Source organism: Microtus oregoni, unplaced genomic scaffold, assembly GCF_018167655.1.
Source record: "Microtus oregoni isolate MIOR12 unplaced genomic scaffold, Mior012 000020F_ref0000438, whole genome shotgun sequence".
Lineage (NCBI taxonomy): Eukaryota > Metazoa > Chordata > Mammalia > Rodentia > Cricetidae > Microtus > Microtus oregoni.
Genome location: NW_024543079.1, coordinates 36,832,627 through 36,852,644, shown reverse-complemented (window position 1 = coordinate 36,852,644; position 20,018 = coordinate 36,832,627). Strand labels below are relative to the sequence as shown.

The 20,018-nt window shown below is 44.5% G+C and overlaps 1 protein-coding gene across 7 annotated transcripts in view; it reads left to right on the top strand.

Annotated features, from left to right (window-relative positions):
* Window positions 1-20,018, top strand: part of Ptpra (protein tyrosine phosphatase receptor type A) — a 101,171-nt gene that overhangs the window by 70,760 nt on the left and 10,393 nt on the right. For all 7 annotated transcript variants that reach the window (XM_041670147.1, XM_041670143.1, XM_041670146.1 and 4 more), the window contains 11 exons: window positions 2,791-2,881; window positions 4,715-4,791; window positions 6,769-6,805; window positions 8,174-8,271; window positions 10,059-10,178; window positions 10,962-11,128; window positions 11,816-11,951; window positions 13,015-13,164; window positions 14,902-14,995; window positions 15,245-15,321; window positions 15,716-15,850. In XM_041670147.1, the coding sequence (XP_041526081.1) occupies window positions 2,791-2,881; window positions 4,715-4,791; window positions 6,769-6,805; window positions 8,174-8,271; window positions 10,059-10,178; window positions 10,962-11,128; window positions 11,816-11,951; window positions 13,015-13,164; window positions 14,902-14,995; window positions 15,245-15,321; window positions 15,716-15,850 (1,182 nt within the window). The remainder of the gene's footprint in view (window positions 1-2,790; window positions 2,882-4,714; window positions 4,792-6,768; window positions 6,806-8,173; window positions 8,272-10,058; window positions 10,179-10,961; window positions 11,129-11,815; window positions 11,952-13,014; window positions 13,165-14,901; window positions 14,996-15,244; window positions 15,322-15,715; window positions 15,851-20,018) is intronic.

Sequence of the window (20,018 nt, the reverse complement as noted above, 5' to 3'; positions counted from 1 at the left end):
ATTCTTATTTCTGGAATCTGCATTTCTGTATTCTTATTCTTGGACTCTTCGATCATAATAGTGGGAGCATGGTGGCACACAGGCAAGCACTAGAGCAGTCGTGAAGAGCTACATCCTGATCTGTAGCTTGAGAAGGAGAACCTGGGCCTGGCATAGCTTTTAAAGCCCCATAGCCCATCTCCAGTGACACACTTCCTCCAACAGGGCTACCCCTTCTAATCCTTTCAGATAGTGCCACTAAGTGCTGTAAGAGGGGAATAAGTGTTCAAATATATCAGTGTAGAGGGCCGTTTGTTTTCAAGACGGGGTTTCTCTGTGTGACAGCCCTGGAACTCGCTTTGTAGACCAGGCTGGCCTCAAACTCGCAGATCCACCTGCCTCTGCCTCCAGAGTGCTGGGATCAAAGGTGTGCAGCACCACCCCTAGCTTGCGGAGGCCATTCTTACTCAGACTGTCACATCATTTTACCTGGTTCTATTCCGTGCTTTGATTCCTGCTTCTCTTCAGTCTTATTTTCCAAATAACAACCAGAGGTATTCACCATGTAAACTAGTCTCATTTTTCAAACCTTCAATAGTTTATTTACAGACTTAAGACCCAAACGCCCTGTCTTCATGAAAATGAATAGTCTCACCTTGCCAAGATCTTCCCACTTCTTTTTTTTTTTTTAAATATTTATTTATTATGTATACAGTATACAATATTCTGTCTGTGTGTATGTCTGCAGACCAGAAGAGGGCAGCAGACCTCATTACAGATGGTTGTGAGCCACCATGTGGTTGCCGGGAATTGAACTCATGACCTTTGGAAGAGCAGGCAATGCTCTTAACCACTGAGCCATCTCTCCAGCCCCTTCCCACTTCTTACTATCCCTCTTCTTCCTGCCATCTGCACCAACCCATTTTGTATGACACTCATTGACTTTTCAGGTCTTTATGCCAGGGACCATCTCCTGTCTCTGGGTCTTCGGAGGTACTGTTGTCTGTTCCTGAAATAGCATTTCCCACCTCATCCTACATAAATGTCTACCTTTGATCTCCGTTTGGCTCTCTCTGATACTTTTTCTAATAGCATTCTGCTTTTCATTACATTTATCATGCTACATATCATATATGTGTACATTTGTATATATGTATTTGTTTATTTGTAATGATGTCACCCACAAGTTTATATTGTACACAACGGCAAGAACTATGTATGTTTTACTCAGTATTGCTTGCTGTCCACCTAGCCTCATAGATCCATAACATATATTTGCTTAGAAGAACGAATGAAAAGCCATACGTGAGCTATAATATACTTCCCCGGTCCCTGCTTCTGAAGTCTGTGTTGTTCTCAGTATTGAGTCATTCTAAAGATGATGAAGGAAATATGTTTACATAGGCATTTGGTTTCCTTAATGTAAATTCTCAGAAGTAGAGTTGCTGGAACAAAAGGTAAGACCTTTTTTTAAAGCTCATAAAAATTTTCTGATCCTTCTTCAGAACAGTTACCCAAGTTAAATTAATTCCTTTTATGCTTTCTTTGTTTTGAATATGTGGAACACACAAGAGGGGAACAGTTCAGGTAAAATTTAGCATCACACTTTCATAAAATTCTTTAGGTGGGTGTTTGGTTTTTTGGTTTGTTGGGTTTTTTTTTTTTTTTTTTTTTTTTTTTTTTGGTTTTTCTAGACAAGGTTTTTCTGTAGCTTTAGAGCCTGCCCTGGAACTAGCTCTTGTAGACCAGGCTGGCCTTGAACTCACAGAGATCCACCTCTGCCTCCCTAGTGCTGGGATTAAAGGTGTGTGCCACCACTGCTCAGCTTAAAATTCATTTCTTGAAGCCTGCTTTTGTACCACAGGTGGCATTCTATCATTTCCTCCTTATGTGGAAAGTATTCTCTCATTGCCGAAGATGAGGTAACACAGCTGAGAAAGTTACAAATTTGCTCAAGTTCCTACAGCCAGGCTGCTCATGTCAAGACAGTTTATGCTGACCTGCATCACTCCCTGTTACAGTTGTCCAAAAGTGATACCCTTCTGTGTCACCTGATCCAGACCCTGGCTTCCCCACTGCCACATTCCTGTGAAAATGCTGCCCACCTTTCTTGCTTCCCTCCCCGATGATGCCAGTGGTTAGGTGCCCTGTCTCTCTGACAGACCCCTAAAGGGAATCTGCATCAGCAGACTCTCCAGATAGTTCACACTTGAGTCTCATCTTGTCTTTGCATGGTGGGATAAATAAACAAACAATCAAACAAATAAATAAATGACCCATTTCTTCCCTTTATAATCCTCACTCCCAGTTTACAGGGGTAGTCCATTTGGATCATGCATTGTAATAGGCCCCTAACTAAATAATAATCATATAAAAAGCTTGCATCCTACCCCTGTGGATTCTTGGTTTTGAATTCTTAAGGCTTGAAGCTCTATAGTTGGAGAAAGGTGAATTTTCTGTGTTAGGCTGCACATGTTCACCCAGGTCTGTGTCTCCCTCCTCCTCCCGACAAAAAGATAGAACTTCCTACCAAATCAGGGTTTGGTAAAGCAGAATGCCTGTTTGATATTTATCCCTCTTTTTTTTTAAATATTTTTTAGGGTTTATTTAGCTTTATTTTATGTGCATTGGTGTGAAGGTGTCAGATCCCCTGCAACTAGATCTTCAGACAGTTGTGAACTGCCATGTGGGTGCTGGGAATTGAACCCGGGTCCTCTGAAGAGCAGTCAGTGCTCTTAACCACTGATCCATCTCTCCAGCCCCAATATTTATCCCTCTTAATAACTCCTTTAATTTCTCTTAACCTTTCAGGCTCTCCCTGCTTGTCCTATCCAGGCCACCTGTGAGGCAGCCTCCAAGGAGGAAAACAAGGAAAAAAATCGATACGTAAACATCCTGCCTTGTGAGTGTTTGCAGGGTTTCTTGGAATGTGTTCTAAAACTACATCTCTAGATTCTTTGAGGATGGGAAGAATCTTGGGGTTGGTAACAGGAGGGCAAAAAGAAGAATTTATTTCCCCATTCCCCAGGCAACCTCACAGTCAGGAAGGACTAAACTATGGATCACAGTTTTGCATGCCTGTTTCTGAAGACCAGGCAGGGCAGCTTCACGGGACCAGGCAGAAAGTAGGTTATGTAGTTTGTTTGTTTGATACATGCACGCACGCGTGTGAACACACACACACACACACACACACACACTACTCAAACTGTAATACAAAGTTCTCTTTCTAGCTGTAAGCCAGGGCACAGTGAAGCCACGAACTAAACCACTGCATTGGTAGAAAGGAAGGTTATCGGTGACTCAAACTGCCAACGCTCTGTCTCGGGTTCAGAGAAAACAGTAAGAGCAGGAGAAGCCTTACCAGTTCTAAGGAAAGCCGGTAGTGCTGGAGGGGGCCTGGGAGTCAGGACAGCCTGGGAGTTAGTGGAGTGGGAAGTAGGGTATGGCTACAGCAGCCTCGGAACTAGGGTGGGGACTGTGATCTAGTACAGGCTTATTTGAGTTAATGCAGAACTAGTTGCCCATCGCCAAAGGTAGTTGGTTGTAGGGATCAGATAATGGCTTTTCTTAACAGAAACCAACTCACAAGGTTTCTGAGGAGTGCTAAGCTTAAGTAGCAGTACTGTTACTCAGCCCAGATTGTTATCTCAGACATTGTCAACAGCATTGCCATTTTGGGGGCCCACTTTTACAGTAATCGTAAATTTAAAAAAAAAAAATTGGGAGGGTTGAAGGGGAAGGGGAGAGGCAGGGAAGGGGACAGAGAAAAATGTTGAGCTCAATAAAAATCAATTTTAAAAAAATTGAGACAGGGTTTTCCTATGTAGCCCTGGCTATTCTGAAACTTACTATATAGACCAGCCTGGCCTCAAACTCAGATCTACCTACCCCTGCCTACTGAGTGCTAAGACTAAGTAACACTTTTAAAGGGGAAGTGTTGGAGGCAGCAAGAAAACTCAGAGGGTAAAGGCATTTGTTGCCAAGCCTACTGACCCAAATTCAATCTCCAGGACCCTCATCACAGGAGAGATTTGACTCTTATATTGTCTGATGAATTCCACAAGCACAACCACTTAAGCACATATGCAGATGCATACAAATAAATGTTTAAAAAAGTGTTTTGGGAGGGCTGAAGAAATGGCTCAGAGGTTAAGAGCACTAGCTGTTCTTCCAGAAATCCTGAGTTCAATTCCCAGCAACCATCTATGATGAGATCTGGTGCCCTCTTCTGGAGTGTAGGCATATATGCAGGCAGAACACTGCATACATAATAAATACTTTAAAAAAAACTGTTTTGGACAATCAAAAAGCTAGGTGCAGTTGTTTATTCCTATAAACCTAACTCATGCGAGGCTGAAGCAGGAGGCTTGCCATTGAGTTCAAGGCGGTCTAGACTACAGTTAACCTGAGCTACCAAGTAAGACTGTGTAAAAGCAATAACAAAACAAACAAAAAGCAGAAAACCAAGTGGTGGGGGTCCATGCCTTTAATCCCAGCACTCAGGAAGCAGTCAGATCTCTGAGTTGAGGCCAGTCTTTCTACAGAGTAAGTTCCAGGACAGCCAGCCAGTGCTACACAGAGAAACCATGTCTCAGAAAAACCAGACAAAATCAAAAAACACTGATATACCATGTCTCAATCACATAGACACAGGTATCTGGGCTGATCTGCTTCAGGGACAGTAAGAAACAAAACTGGATCTATTGAAATGTGAACTTCTTGTTTTTTCTAGATGACCACTCTAGAGTACACCTGACAGCAGTTGAAGGAGTTCCAGATTCTGATTACATCAATGCTTCATTCATTAATGTAAGGAACTTGTACTCTTCTTGTTTATCCCAGGAAAAGCCATTAGCTGGCATCTGTTGATTTCACCGTAACAAATCTGATTTTTTTAAGTAGCTAATTCTTTTTTTCTAATTCTTTTTTTAATATTGGGTAATTTAAAATATATCTTTTGTTGATTCTCTCATCATTTCCTAAGGTTTCCAGTACAGAAATCTAAGTCTAGTTGTATATTTCTATGAACCCTTTTTTTGATCATTTCAAATGCTACAAACAAAAGCATGCTTTACCCTCAGTAGTAAAAATATGGGAGAACAAGACAAGAAAACTTGCTGCCAGGAAAGTCTGGCTGATGGGTCCAGGGCACTGTGAGTCAAGGCCTGAGGGAAGAGAAATAGTCGCAGGACCCTGAGTGGTGGAACAGACAGCAGGAGTTGAAATCTACATTCTGGGGAACACAGGGTTATCTCACCTAGTAATCACAGCCATTGACACACGGACAGAAGACTCCAGGCTAGAGTAGAGCAGCTAGCTCCTCTCTGTCTTTAGAGGCCTGAGGGCACATAAGTCTTCAGAGTGTTTCTCTCTACTGGGAAGAGTGTAGATTCCACCTATAGAACTAGCTTGGGCTCATGGTTCAGGGTTCAGAAACCAGAGACAATGAAGGAGCTAAGGAGCCAGGTTTTATCTATCCTTCCCTTTCCTTAGTAGTTTTGCCCTTTTTTTTGGTTTTTCGAGACAGGGTTTCTCTGTAGCTTTGGAGCCTGTCCTGGAACTAACTCTTGTAGACCAGGCTGGCCTCGAACTCACAGAGATCCGCCTCTGCCTCCCGAGTGCTGGGATTAAGGGCATGCACAACACTGGCTAGTTTTGCCTTCTGTTATGCTTTATTTGATTAGGTAATCACTAGGCACTCTTTCATGGAGGTAGCTTGTAGGAAACACTCTGGGGCTGGCTTCCACATCCATGTGTATGTCTGTGTTTATTTTTTTAAGCTCTCCGTGTTCCTTGGGAATTTAACAGTGGCTTTTTATGAAGCCAGGAGCATGATGTACTTAACATGTTTCTTAAGAGCTCATCAGTTTTAATTACACGTTCAGAACTGAAGCAGAATTGAACATCCTGAATTAAGTCTATCTTGATTTTCATGTTGTAATGAAGATTAAAAACATTTTTGGAGGGCTAGAGAGATGGCTCAGCCATTAAAAGCCAGGGTCACAACCAAAAATATAGAAGCATTTCTGAAAACTAAATTCCTGTTCTCAAAGTTTTAAGAAGCCTACTGTTGCTGACTTTAAATGCTTTCTTCTCTGCTAGGAAGCAACTCTGCTGCTCTTGTTTGAACTAGAATAGGAAATGACTTCTCGGATTTAGGTCCTTTGATTTCACCACTGCCTTGGTGTGACCTGATGTCCCCGCAAACCTGTTTCCCATTGCCCATTTTACTGCCGTCTGCACAGAGAGAAAAGAAATCCCTGTCAGTATGAGTCTCCCAGAGGCTCCTTATCCTTTTCAATGGGATTCCCAGTCTCCTTTGCTTCTTGTCGCCCACTGACTGATGGAGGAGTTCATTGTCAAACATGGCTGTTTTTGAAGTTTTTACATCTGACTAAAGCATCCTCAAGAAAAAAAAAAGCTTTATCCTTCCCAGTTCCAGCCCAACTCCATCCCTGGAACCACCTTATACGCTCTGCTTGGAAGCTCTTACCCCATTAACACTAAAGCCCACATCAGACATCAGAGATGGTCTAGACCAGGGGTTAGTCTTTGGATACTCTCCAAGAATTCACCTTGAGAAGACCTACCTAGACCATTTGAATTTTTAGCCTTTGATTCTTCTCTCCAAAGCTAACCCTTCTGGGATTTCTGTAATGGAAATTCTTGTGAATTGCCTAGACTTTTACAGGGGAGGCTTTGTTAACTGGCTGAGAGGCCGACTGGAGAATATCATTGCTGCCAACTTTTGGGTTTCACTTTTCTTTTTCATCCTTTCCCACCCAGGGCTACCAAGAAAAGAACAAATTCATTGCTGCACAAGGTAATGACAATTTTTTTTCTTCTTGGTCTCAACCACAATCCCATAGTGGGTTGAGGGTGTGGGATTTTGCCCAAATACTAAATGAAATAATAAAAATACAGTAGCTTTTCGCTAATTATTACCACCTAAAAGAAATATAAGGGGCTGGGAGAATAGCACAGTTGGTGAAGTGGTTGCTGCACAAACATGGAAACCTGAGTTTAGATTCCTAACACTTGCATTAAAATGCATGCGCACATGGACCTGACCCCAATGCTGGAGAGGCAGAGACTGAAGAATCCTAGGCTCACTGGCTAGCCAGGCTATCTGGTTAACAGGCTCTGAGTTAGTGAGAGAGTGTCTTCAAAAAACTAAGATGGAGAGCAACTGAGGAAACCTTAATAGGCAACATGTGCACCTCTACAGGAATATGTACTTGCGCACGCGCACGCGCACACACACACACACACACACACACACACACACAAAACATGTACGTGCATACTCTCATACACAGAATGCATCTTGCAGGTTTACAACCTGTGACATTCATCTTGATGACTTAGTAATGAAAGGTCCTATTTTTAAAAAGTCCTTCGAAGCTGGAGAGATGGCTCAGGTTAAGAGCGCTGGCTGCATTGGCACACACATGCTGTGGAATACATGTGAAGGGCAGAGGACAACTTCCAACTGTTGTTTCTTCTACTCTGGTCCCAGATACGAGTTTGGCCTCAGGCACCTTTACCCACTGAGCTCTCTTGATGCTTCTTGAGGTTTGTTTTAAGTACATTTGAGGAGTTTCTTAAAACTTCAGTTCCATAGCAGATCCAGTGTCCTTAACCCCTGGTGGTTTGGTTGCAAAGACTTCTCTTTACTACACCCTGAGAATTCTTCTAGCCTCTCTGCTGCTAAATCTCATCTTTCTCTCATTGTATACAGCTTCGTTTTTGTTTAGAAACTTCTTATGGTTTTCTGAGAAAGGCTATCTGGAAAGTAAATTTGAGTTCCAGCCTGAGCATGTCGCTCCACCTTTCTGGGATTGATGACACTCACTCCAGAGTATAACAGAACAGAGTAAATGTCATAGCTAGTACGTGGTTTATTGTCTAGATTATTCAGTAAGCAGGCATGACTTTTAATCCTTAACCCTTAGAAAATCACTGTGTTCTTTCCTATTTGCAAGCCTCCTGCCCACAGTCCTAATGAAGTGTTTGGTACATACATGGTAGATACATGGGAAATATTCAGTTAACAGGTAGATGAATGGATAAATAGGGTGGGTGTTCCCCTGAAGATATGTAGACACAGAATTCCAAAAGTCAGGAATGAGTATTCTCGGTGTCCTAGCATTGTTTTTCCTCTTCTAATCTTCACTCTTGGCTCCTTTAGGACCAAAAGAAGAAACGGTGAATGATTTCTGGAGAATGATCTGGGAACAAAACACAGCTACCATCGTTATGGTGACCAACCTGAAGGAGAGAAAGGAGGTAAGATGAAAACTGAGAAGCAGTCAAATCGGGTAGAGAGTCTGCTCTGCTGGAGCTCTAAACTTGAGCCTTGCTACTTTCTTTTTGTGGTTACTGTAGATCATCCACAGGCTAATGTGTCTCTTCCTGTAGCCTCAGAGGAAACCTCAGAGGAATCTCAGGGCAGGGGATAGTGGTGTCTGGTGTTGAAACAGCTCATTCTAGTTCCAAAGTAACCAGGAAGGAAGAAGTGGACCATTAGCTATTTCCCCTTGCCTTCTCTAGTCCCTCATCCCCTCAGTTTTCTGCAGTATACCCTCTAGCTGATAGAGGGAGCCGAGTGAACTAGCCGAGCCTCTGATAAGGGTATGGCCAGCAGGAGTACAATGAATCTGAAGCTTGCACCAAGTCCTCTGGCAGCTTCTAACAGCTTCTTTTTCCTTTGTGGCCTAATCAGCTCTATAGCTGGGCCATAGCCAGCACCAAACCTGGGTGTCTCAGTCACTGTTTTATTGCTGTGAAGAGACACCATGACCTTTTATAAGCATCTCTTATAAAAGGAAGCATTTTTTGTTTTGTTTTTAATATTTATTTATTTTTTTATTTTACGTGCATTGGTGTTTTGCCCACATGTGTGTCTTTGAAGGTGTCAGAGCCCCTGGAACTGGAGTTATATACAGTTAACTGTGGGTGCTGGGAATTGGACCCAGGTCTTCTGCCGTGGCTCAGTGGTTAAGAGCACTGACTGCAATTTTATTTGGAGCTTGCTTATACTTTCAGAGGTTTGGTCCATTACCATCATGGTGGCACACAGGCAGATGTGTTGGTGGAGAAGTAACTGATAGTTCTTCATCTGGATCTGCAGGCAGCAGGAGGCCTGACTTCAGGTTCAGAAACTTGAAAGCCCACCCCAGTGACATGCTTCCTCCAACAAAACCACACCTACCCCAACATTGCCATACCTCCTAGTCCTCAAGTAATGCTGCTCCCTGATGACTAAGCATTCAAATACATGAGCCTGTTGAGGCCATTCTTATTCAGGTCCACACTGGACCATAGGTCAGCCCACAGAGACGAATCTTCATTCATGACAGTCTTTCTCAAGGATGGGCCTTCGGTCACCTTGACCCATTGTGAGATTTGGGGTGTACTGCCCAGCAGCTCCAAGTGCATAGAAAGGTAGTTTGAGGCTAGCAGTGGTGGCACATGCCTTTAATCCCAGCACTCAGGAGGCAGAGGCAATGACAGGTAGATCTCTGTGATTTAGAGGCCAGCCTGGTCTACAGAGTGAGTTCCAGGACAGCTAGGGCTACACAGAAAAACCCTTTCTCAAAAAAACATATTAAAAAAAAAAAGGAAGAGGAAGAGTGGTTTGGGGTGGATTTTATGTTAGTATGGTCTAAGCAGACCGTTAGCTCTTGGAAGCTGTTAGAACTTGGTCAACAGGAAGACCTTGGTTTTACCACAAACCAATAATCCGTGTGGGTGTTGTGTGGTAGCTCTGTCACAGCAAACTGCCAATCCCCCTTTCACACAGGCTTGCCCCTAAGGCCTGACCTGGGAGACTGTGGAAGTTCAGATTTTGCAGATAAAACAGTTTCCAGTTTGCCTTGAACTGGGGGTAGGAGTGGAAAATATGTGCAGGTCTGTGACTGAGGCTGGGTACAGTTGAAGAGAGTGAGTTACAGGCACTAAACCTTTAGCTGACGTAGGTGACAGAGGAGATACAGGCTTTATGGATCCTTTCGGTTCCCTTACATCTGCCAGGACAGTCTTGCATGAGAGATGTGTGTCTGCTTTCTTTATAGTGTAAATGTGCCCAATACTGGCCAGACCAAGGCTGCTGGACCTATGGGAATGTCCGTGTGTCTGTTGAGGACGTGACTGTGCTTGTGGACTACACAGTACGGAAATTCTGCATTCAGCAGGTACAGTCTTCTGCCCCCTTTCCAGGCGTTTGAGAAGGATCTGCTGACTATTGAGAGGTGGGAAGGTCTTGGTGTCAGGAATTGCACAGTATACAATCTCTGTGGGTCCTGACCTGCAGGAATTTCTCTGTCACAGCTAAGTGAGCAGTGTTTTTATGACTGGTAGGACCTGTGCAGGTGAAATTTGATTACCTTGAATGTCACCAGACAGTGTAGAGAGAAGCTTCAGGAAGTGGAGTAGTCTGAGTGTTGTGTTCACCCCTCTAACTACCTCTACCTCCAGGGGTGTAGTGTGACTATTGTAAGCCTTCCAGAGTGACCCGGGGCCTGGGCTAGAGTTAGGGGTTGGGGTGCTGAAAAGAGGGCTTATCAAGAATCAGGAGCCCTGCTGGCTGTGGGAGTACATCCCAGCATTGAGAGGCAGAGACAGAGGCAGGATGCTCTCTGACTAGGAGGCAAGCCTGATCTACAGAGTGAGATCCTGTCCAAAAAGGAAGAAGAAAAGAACTAGGAGCCTCGCGTTGTGTCTCTAACCCTGCTGTTTCCTGTAATGGTTCTGGGGCTTAGGCCAGGTTATTTAAGTTCTCTCAGTTTCACCTTCATTTGTAGCCCAGGAAAATAGCAGTTCAGACTGCTGTGTGGGAGGATTCTCCATCTGTGATTAGTGCCTCTCTGAGTCCTCCTCACTTTTCCGTCATCATGACAATCACTCTTAACCTTCCCTACCCTTGTGCTGCCCTCTTCTGGTTATCAAAACAAACACACAGAAATCTCATTTCACAGGTGGGCGACGTGACCAACAGAAAACCACAGCGCCTCATCACTCAGTTCCATTTTACCAGCTGGCCAGACTTTGGGGTGCCTTTCACCCCAATTGGCATGCTCAAGTTCCTCAAGAAGGTGAAAGCCTGTAACCCTCAGTATGCAGGGGCTATCGTGGTCCACTGCAGGTCAGTGTGGCCTGACCCTTGCCCACTTTCTGCCCCCTAGGACAGAGCAAGGGAACAGCACAGGGACCCTGACCAAGGAGGCTGACACAGAAGAAATGCATAGCTGGGACCCCAGGCCGCAGTCAGAGAGAATTTTCAAATTCTAGTCTGGGGTAGAAAATGTGATTTGTGGAAAGACAGAAGTTAGGCAACTCACTGTGGTTCTAAAATAACTGTGGAGAAAGACTTGAGCCAGAGCCTGTGTCTTACCTGTAGGAGCTGTATTTGTAGTTATGGGAGAATTTGTTCACTGGTCCCCATTATTTTCAGCATATACTCCTGGCAGTGCATGAGGTAAATCTACTTTGCTATCATACTTGTTGGAGTTAAAGCACCTTTCTTCCTAGTAGGCATCTCTCCAAGACTAGGAGTGGAGACTCAGCTGGGAAGCCAAGCAACTAGGTCAAGTGCTGGCTCTGTACCCTTGCCCCTTGCAACCCTTATAAGTATCAGGGTACCCAGGCCCTGATAGCAGAGACCAGGAGTTCTAGCACAGTAGGATTATTGGCTCGAGGGCAGGGCCAGTTCTACCCCATTGGGAATTAGAATTTAGCTGCCTGTAGAAAGCCTGAGGCTGTGCCACCCTTCCCTGTCTGCCCCCACAAGTTACTCCTGGCCTCATCCACTAACCCCTTGCTCTGGCTACAGTGCAGGTGTAGGGCGCACTGGTACATTTGTTGTCATCGATGCCATGCTGGACATGATGCATTCAGAGCGGAAAGTGGATGTCTATGGTTTTGTGAGCCGGATCCGGGCCCAGCGCTGCCAGATGGTACAGACAGACGTGAGTGATCCGTGGGCAGGGCAAGGGAAGGGCTTTCTAATGCCAGGACATCTGCCTACTCTGAGGACTCCAGTTCACATAAACATTACGTAGTGTGTATACATGTGCATGTACACGTGCTTGTAATATGGAATACATGTGTTGGTCAGAGGACAAAGTGCAAGTTAGTTCCTTCCTTCTGTCACATGTTTAAAGAAACCAAGCATGGGAGCTGGAGAGGTGATTCACTAGTTGCTCTTCCAGAGGGCCCAGGTTTAGTCTCCAGCATCCACTTGGTAGCTAAACAGCCATCTATAATCCAATTCCGGAGATCCAACACCCTCTTTTGGTGGTGTATGTATAAACACATGGTAGTTATACATACATGAGACAAAACACTCACACACATAAAATCAATAAAAATGTTAAAAAAAATAAAATCCCGGGCATGGTGGTGGCACACACCTTTAATTCCAGCACTTGGGAGGCACATCTCTGAGTTTGAAGCCATCCTGGAAGTGAGTTCCAAGACAACTAGGGCTGTTACACAGAGAAACCCTATCTTGAAAAACAAAAAACAAACAAAAAAAAAAAGAAAAGAAAAAAAGAAATGAAAGATAAAGAAATAATGCATAGAAGAGGAGGTTGTAGCTTTATGGCAGGGAGAAACCCTTATGGATAAGGGGATAGATTTTAATGAATGCAAGCATGCCAGGGACTTCAGTCATGATGCAGCCAAGTCCAAGAGCAAAAGTGAGATGGATCTGTGGTCATGGCACAGATGTGGGGTGGAGGCAGGCTGGAGTCAAAGGCCTTGCAGACTTTCACAGCCTTCACGTGTGGCCAGTGTCTAACAGACTCTGGAATCTGGCAGTCCAGGACCCTGTCTCCCAAGCTGAGCACCCCTAGGGGAACTCATGCATTTCGAGTTCTGCTTCACTGTGTTAGGACAGTGTGAACGAATCACTTTATCCCTGCCAAAATCAGAGGAAAAGTAGACTGAGTAAAGAAGGCACTAGGAGTGACCTGGTACTACCAGGGTCATGCTGTTTGTGACTCAGACTTCTGTATGTCTGTATTTCAGATGCAATACGTCTTCATATACCAGGCCCTTCTGGAGCATTATCTGTATGGGGATACAGAACTGGAAGTGACTTCTCTGGACACCCACCTGCAAAAAATTTATAACAAGATCCCAGGAACTAGCAACAATGGATTAGAAGAGGAGTTTAAGGTGAGTTGAAGCTGGGCAACCTCCAGGCTAAAGGAACCACACAGCTGGAAAAAACAATTTAGGAAAAATGTTAGTTCTGTGTGCACACTAGTGATAGTTGAATGGATCAGAACTGTACAGTCTTGCTTGTTAGAATCACTTGAATTGTCTTTAAGGAAAATGAGTAGAAAACAGTATTTCTTTAAGTCCCTCAGCATTTCTAGATGATTATAATGTATAGCAATGTAAAGGCCAGGTAAAAAGTCTTTTGGGCTGGGCATTGGTGGTCCATGCCTTTAATCCCAGCATTTGGGGAATAGAGGCAGGTGGATCTCTCTGTGAGTTTGAGGCCAGTCTGGTGTCCAGGGCAAGTTCCACTCTCATCAGTCTCATCAAGAAGAAGTACTCTGAAAAGCTGGCATGGTTTTTTTTTTTTTTAATTTATTTATTAATTGTGTATACAGCATCTGCCTGCATCCCTGCAGGCCAGAAGAGGGCACCAGATCTCATTACAGATGGTTGTGAGCCACCATGTGGTTGCTGGGAATTGAACTCAGGACCTCTGGAAGAACAGTCAGTGCTCTTAACCTCTGAGCCATCTCTCAACCCACTGGCATGGTTTTTATTTGCAGTGGAGACAAGGGCATCTCTATGAGTTGGAGGCCAGCCTTATCTATATAGCAAGCTCCAGGACAGTCAGAATTATGTAAAAAGACCCTTTCTCAAAAAACAAACAAAAAAGGTGAAGAAGCACTGATGCCTAAACTGAGCCTAGGAATGCAGGCCTATTATTAACAGCTATTTGAGAAGCTGAGGCAGGACAAATACAGGACTCTTATGTCAAAATTTTAAAAATGGAATGGAGCCAGGAGTGGTGGTGCACTCCATTAATCCCAGCACTCAGAAGACAGAGGCAGGTGGATCACTGTGAATTGGAGGCCAGCCTGGTCTACATAGTAAATTTCAAAACAGGCAGGGCTGTGTAGAGAGACCCTGTCTGAAAAGAAAAGGTAATATGGTGTGTTCTCAGAGGCCAGGAGCAGACAGTGAGTGTGCAGAGAACCATTCACTTACAGCAGTCCTTAGTGCACTGCAGTGTGCTTAATTGTTGACGTGTGGGCTACTCTCAATAGCAGGAACCAGAAACAAGCTTAAGGGCTGGGGAGACGGTTTTGTGGGCAAAGTGCATGCTGCACAAGCACGACAACCCCAGTTTAGATGTTCAGTACCCATGTGAAAATTGGGCATGGTAGCATGTGCCTGTGACCCCACTACTGGGAACAGAGGTGAGGAAGGGGGCAGTCTCTGGCCACACAACCAACAGCACACTCCAAGTTCCATGAGAACGCTGTCACAAAAAGTAAGGTAGGGAGTGATAAGGTAAGATGCCCAGCGTCAGCCTCTGGCCTCTATATGCGCACACACGGAACACCCATACACACAAGGAAACAACCTCAGAACAGGAAGGAATAATAAAATTTGAATATTTTTCTAAATGGCAGAAGAGTGGCCCAAAAATTCAAGGCCAGAGGAGTCTCAGGAGGTTCCACAGGAGCCTAAAAGGCATTGCTTTTCAAATACTTTTGACTTCTTACAAAACTTAAAGATGGGAGAATTACATGTAGAAAGGGAGATATAGCGGTACAGGGAAGAGGAAATGCAGTCAGGGGACCTGGCAGAATAGTTCTAGTGAGTAGCAAGAGTCTTTTCGGATTCATTTGTTGGGAATAATAGTGTCTCACTTCTTACTTCATTCAGAAGTTAACTTCAATCAAAATCCAGAATGACAAGATGCGCACGGGAAACCTTCCAGCCAACATGAAGAAGAACCGGGTTTTACAGATCATTCCATGTAAGCACCCCTCCCCACCCGAGTCTTACTGCTCCAGCCCCGTTTGCTGTACTACTCCAGCTCTGAGTGCAGTGATTGACCTGAAGCCAAGAGTCACAGCACTGCCTCTTGTTCCTCGAAGTGGTTTTAGGAAATAAAAAGCATAAAATCCAAAGAAACATTGATATCTGTGCCCCACTGCCTTGTGAGGTTGTTCAGGGAGTGAACGTTGGTAAGATGCAAGCAAGCCATTCACTGTCCTCCTTGCAGATGAATTTAACAGAGTAATCATTCCAGTCAAACGCGGTGAAGAGAACACAGACTATGTGAACGCATCCTTCATCGATGTAAGTGATGGGTATGTCCCCTGAATCTGTCCTGTGAGGCTTCTAGTACCTCCCCACATACCTGCTTGAGAAAAACATCTTTAAGTCGATCTCTCCCACCTGCCCACCTGTACTAGGTCTGTCTAGCCACAAAGAACAGCATGTAAAGGAGACATCCTACGTATTTCTAGACAAGAACCTTGTAACATAGCTGTGTCCACAAATCTAAGACTGATCTAATCTTTCCTGTTTCCACTGTCTTCCTCCTAACTCCGTCCCCCTCCTTCCCTTCCCCTGGTATGATCCTGGGTCAGAGAGCTCGTTCTGGAATCCCTGTGCCTCCAGGCAGTCCCTGTCACTTGTCTTTTACACTCACCCCTCCTTGACCAACCTCTGTAATTAACCTGACATTCAGGGCTACCGGCAGAAAGACTCCTACATTGCCAGCCAGGGCCCTCTTCTTCACACAATTGAGGACTTCTGGCGAATGATCTGGGAATGGAAGTCCTGCTCCATCGTAATGCTAACAGAACTGGAAGAGAGAGGCCAGGTGAGCTCAAGAAGACCCCTGGGCTATGAGAAACAAAAAGGTTGGGGGCAACTATAAGGTATACCTGGATTTTTCTTTAACCATGTCCTGGCATGTCAGTAGGCTGGTGGTATCTAAGCAGTTCTCAGCTTCTCCCAGGAGTGGAGAAGCAGAGAAGCCTGAACCTCCAGTTGTTTCCAGACATTTCCCACCATTTCACTTTTCTACCCTATCCAGCCTCTCAGACTAGCCTTTACACACACCCTCTCCATCCGACCTCCAAGTAGTGCAAAGCCAGTGGAAAAGGAGTTGTATAGCCAGGCCAGGGCTCTGAAGTAGACATTTCTGAATGTCTTTAACACAGGCTCATGAAATTTAAGAAATATAAAGTAAAAGAAGACAAATTTAAAAAAATAATTTGAGCCAGATATGGTGGTGTGCACACTTTTAATCCCAGTACTGTGGAGGCAGAGGCAGGAGAATCTTTATGAGATTGAGCAAGTTCTAAGCCAGCCCGGGCTGCATAATGAGACCCTGTCTCAAAAACAATTAAAACTAAAAAAATATATCAAGGGATTTCCTCAGGACTAGGGACAAGAATAGGGAATGACCCCAGCGCAGGGCCAGCGGTTTTATAGCACATACTTAAGGTTGTGTCTTTTTAAAGGAAAAAGATATAAAGCCAGTTAAAAGTAGTATTGTCTGACATTCCAACTATACAGAGACCTCAGTGTAGGAAATTGCTCCCCACTCTATTCCTGATCATACAGCCTCTACAGGGCATCCTTTATTTCAGGCTGAGTTCCCATAGTGCTTATGTTTTGAAGCCTCTTTGCATCAAGGTTGTGCACTGTAGTAAACAGGTGATTCTCCGTGTATCTCTTAGCAGGGATCAGAATCATTAGAGTGAGCCTAGAGAAGTTAGTGTGGCCTGGTAGCAGTTACTTCTAAGCTACAGTAAAGAGTTAGGACTGCATACCAAAGTAAAGAGCCTTTCAAATGTTAGAGAGATGGCTACTTGCTGCACAATCGAGAAGACCAGCTTTGGATCCCAGCACCCATGCAATAAACCAGGAATTCTGCACAGTTGTGTAACCCTGCCTCTAGTGGGGAGAGTCAGGATTGCTGGGGCTTTCTGGTTTCCATCCTCACTGAGAAAGCCTGGGTTCAAGGAGAGACCTTGCCTCAAAGGAATAAGTAAGAAGTAAAAGGACACATGATGCCCTTCTTCTGGCCTCCTGTGCACACTTATATATGCACAAACACAGTTAATATTTTTTTTTTAGAAAGTACCTTTGACAATTCTAATTTGTATATCTCTTATAAAATCCCTCTGGGGTTAGTGAGATGGCTCAGTGGATAAAGGTGCTTGCCACTAAGCCTAACTACCTGAGTTCTGTCCCCAAGCCCCACATGGTGAAAGGAGAGAACTGACTTCTACAAGTTGTTCTCTGCCTCCATGTGCACCCCATGCACCCGTATGGAATACAGTATATGAATAAGTACTCTTTTATAAGCAGAACTCTTTACCCTGGCAAGGCAGCACACACCTTAATCCCAGCACTTGGGAGGCAGATATAAGAGAATCATCACTCACCAACTCTGAACCCATCCTGTAAAGAGATGCTGTGACCATGACAGCTCGTATAAAGGAGAAAAACATTTAGTTGGGGTGGCTTACATTTTCAGATGTTTAGTCCATTATCATGGTGGCATGTAGGCAGATTCTGGAGAGGAAGCTGAGAGTTCTACATCTTGAGCAGGCAACAGGAAGTGGTCTGAGACACTGGGCATGGATTGAGCATATATGAGACCAAACTACCATACCATCTTAAATAAGTGCACTATTCCCCTATTTGCTCTTGTCACAAGTCTAGAGCTACCGTCCTCCCACCCTTCCACGTTGAGTCTGTTGGTGAGTCCTGATAGCTGCTGAGCATGCCCACTTTCCTGACATGGTGAGGTACAGACATGTGGGACATTAGTGATGCCTCCTGTGCATCCTGCCAGCATAGGGCCTCACCTCAGGTAGCCTGACATCACTCTGTCTGTGTCCTGCCCAAACCTTAGTTCTTCATTTGGCAGCCAAGCATTGCCTTTTTGAAAATTATAAATGTACTCATGTCACTCCTTATCTTAAAGTCCTGCTTGAGTTTGTAGAGATCTTTCTAAAAATACCCATGTGTGTACAATTTAGGAGTGTGGAGTGGTGACAAATAGTTCCCAAACTTGGGTTCTCCCCTCCCTCACCTCACTTGTTTGTTTATAGGCCAAATCTCATGTGTCTCAGGATGAGCTCTATAGACAGAAGTTTCTGCTCTGCCCAGTCCTGTAGCCATTCAGTCCCAAATAAACACATGGAGGTTTATATTTATTAGACGGTTTGGCCTATTGCTCAGGTTTTTTACTAAATAGTTCTTACAACTCAAATTAACCCATAATTCTTATCTATGTTTAGCCACGTGGTTTGGTACCTTTTCTCAGTAAGGCATTCTCATATTGTTTTCTCTGTGTCTGGCAGGTGACTATGTCTCTGCCTTTCTTCTTCCCAGAATTCTCCTAATCTAGGCATCCCGCCTATACTTCCTCCCTGGCTACTGACCAATCAGCATTTTATTAAACCAGTAAAGTGACAAATCTTTACAGAGTGCAAGAGCATTGCCTCACAGCAAGCCTCATGGCCACAGTAAAGCCAAGGGTAACCTTGAATTTTTGACTTTCCTGCCCTGCCTCTGGGGTTCTGGGGTCACAAGTGTACGCCACCATGACTAGCTTTTTTCTGTTAGGGAATAAACCCAGGGCTTCAAACACACTCTGGGGACGGGGTGGGTGAGAAGAAAAAGCAGGATTCTTTTGCCTCACCACCCCTAATGCTGGAATTCTGGGAATGTGCGCCATTCCTGGCCTGTCCCAGTCCTACTTCACTCTTCTGCTCTCCGCATCTTCATCGCGTTGTTGTTCTGTTGGCCTAGTCACCAGCTTTGTTTTCATATCTCCATCCCAGCAAGATCCCTAGGTATTTTTAGCCTGGGCCTCCTCCTAGATTCTTGTTGTTCTGCTTTGTTGGGTTTTTTCGAGACAGGATTTCTCTGTGTAGCTTTGGAGCCTGTCCTGGAACTTGCTTTGTAGACCAGGCTGGCCTTGAACTCACTGAGATCCTCCTACCTCTGCCTCCCAAATGCTGGGATTAAAGGCATGCACAACCACTACCCAGCTCCCTAGATTCCTTAGGCTCATGTTTTACCCCCTAAGAAAGGTCCTTGCCCCTTGAATCAGAGCAGAGTCACCCCAGTAGATCCCTGATCTGAAGCTCCCCTTTGCCTTCTGTCAACTCCCAGCAGCCACTAAAATGCAGCTGCTGTAACAACTGTCACCATCACCCTCCCACAACCAAGAGGCCGCCTCTAATAGACCCTCTTTCTCTAGGAGCATTTAACTTTGTTTCTTTCATGCTGATCTCTGTTTTTTTATTGTTGTTGTTGAGCCCACATAGAGAGCTAAATGAATGAAGAATCCTTTTACTTTCACCAAGTGAGGAATGCCTAAGTGAGTCTCACCCTATAATAATGCCTCTTCTTAACATCCATTAAATCCTACTCCTATCAAGCTGCCAGATTTATTTCAATGAGCGCACCTTACCCACTTCCCTGTAATAGCTTTTGTCATCTTGAAGCTGATCGTATAGCATGAGTCTGCCCCCCAGGTCAGTCAGAACCAAATGAAACCACTTTAACCCATTACTCCCATTAGCCAGCTGGAAGAGGCTTCATTTTTGCTGTTTCCATCCCCCTCCTTACCTTACCTTGACAGGGCCTCTATCTTCTGCCCTCTACCCCTGTAAGTAACTGATTATATGACCTAAAAGCTGCTAGGTATAGTCTTAAGTACCTATTTATTGGTTGGATGGTTGGTTGTTTGGGTTTTTTCAGACAGATCTTACTGTGTACCCCAAGCCTTGAATTCACAGTCCTCTTTGCCTCTGCCTCCTGAATGCCTGAGCTACCATACCTAGCCCTTGATATCTAATTCTCTTAGAATGTCTGATGGTACTGGCTTGTTCTGCCTGCTAACAAAGATAGAAATGCTCAAGCTAGGAGCTGGAGAGATGGCTCAGTGGTTAAGAGCATTGCCTGCTCTTCCAAAGGTCCTGAGTTCAGTTCCCGGCAACCACATGGTGGCTCACAACCAT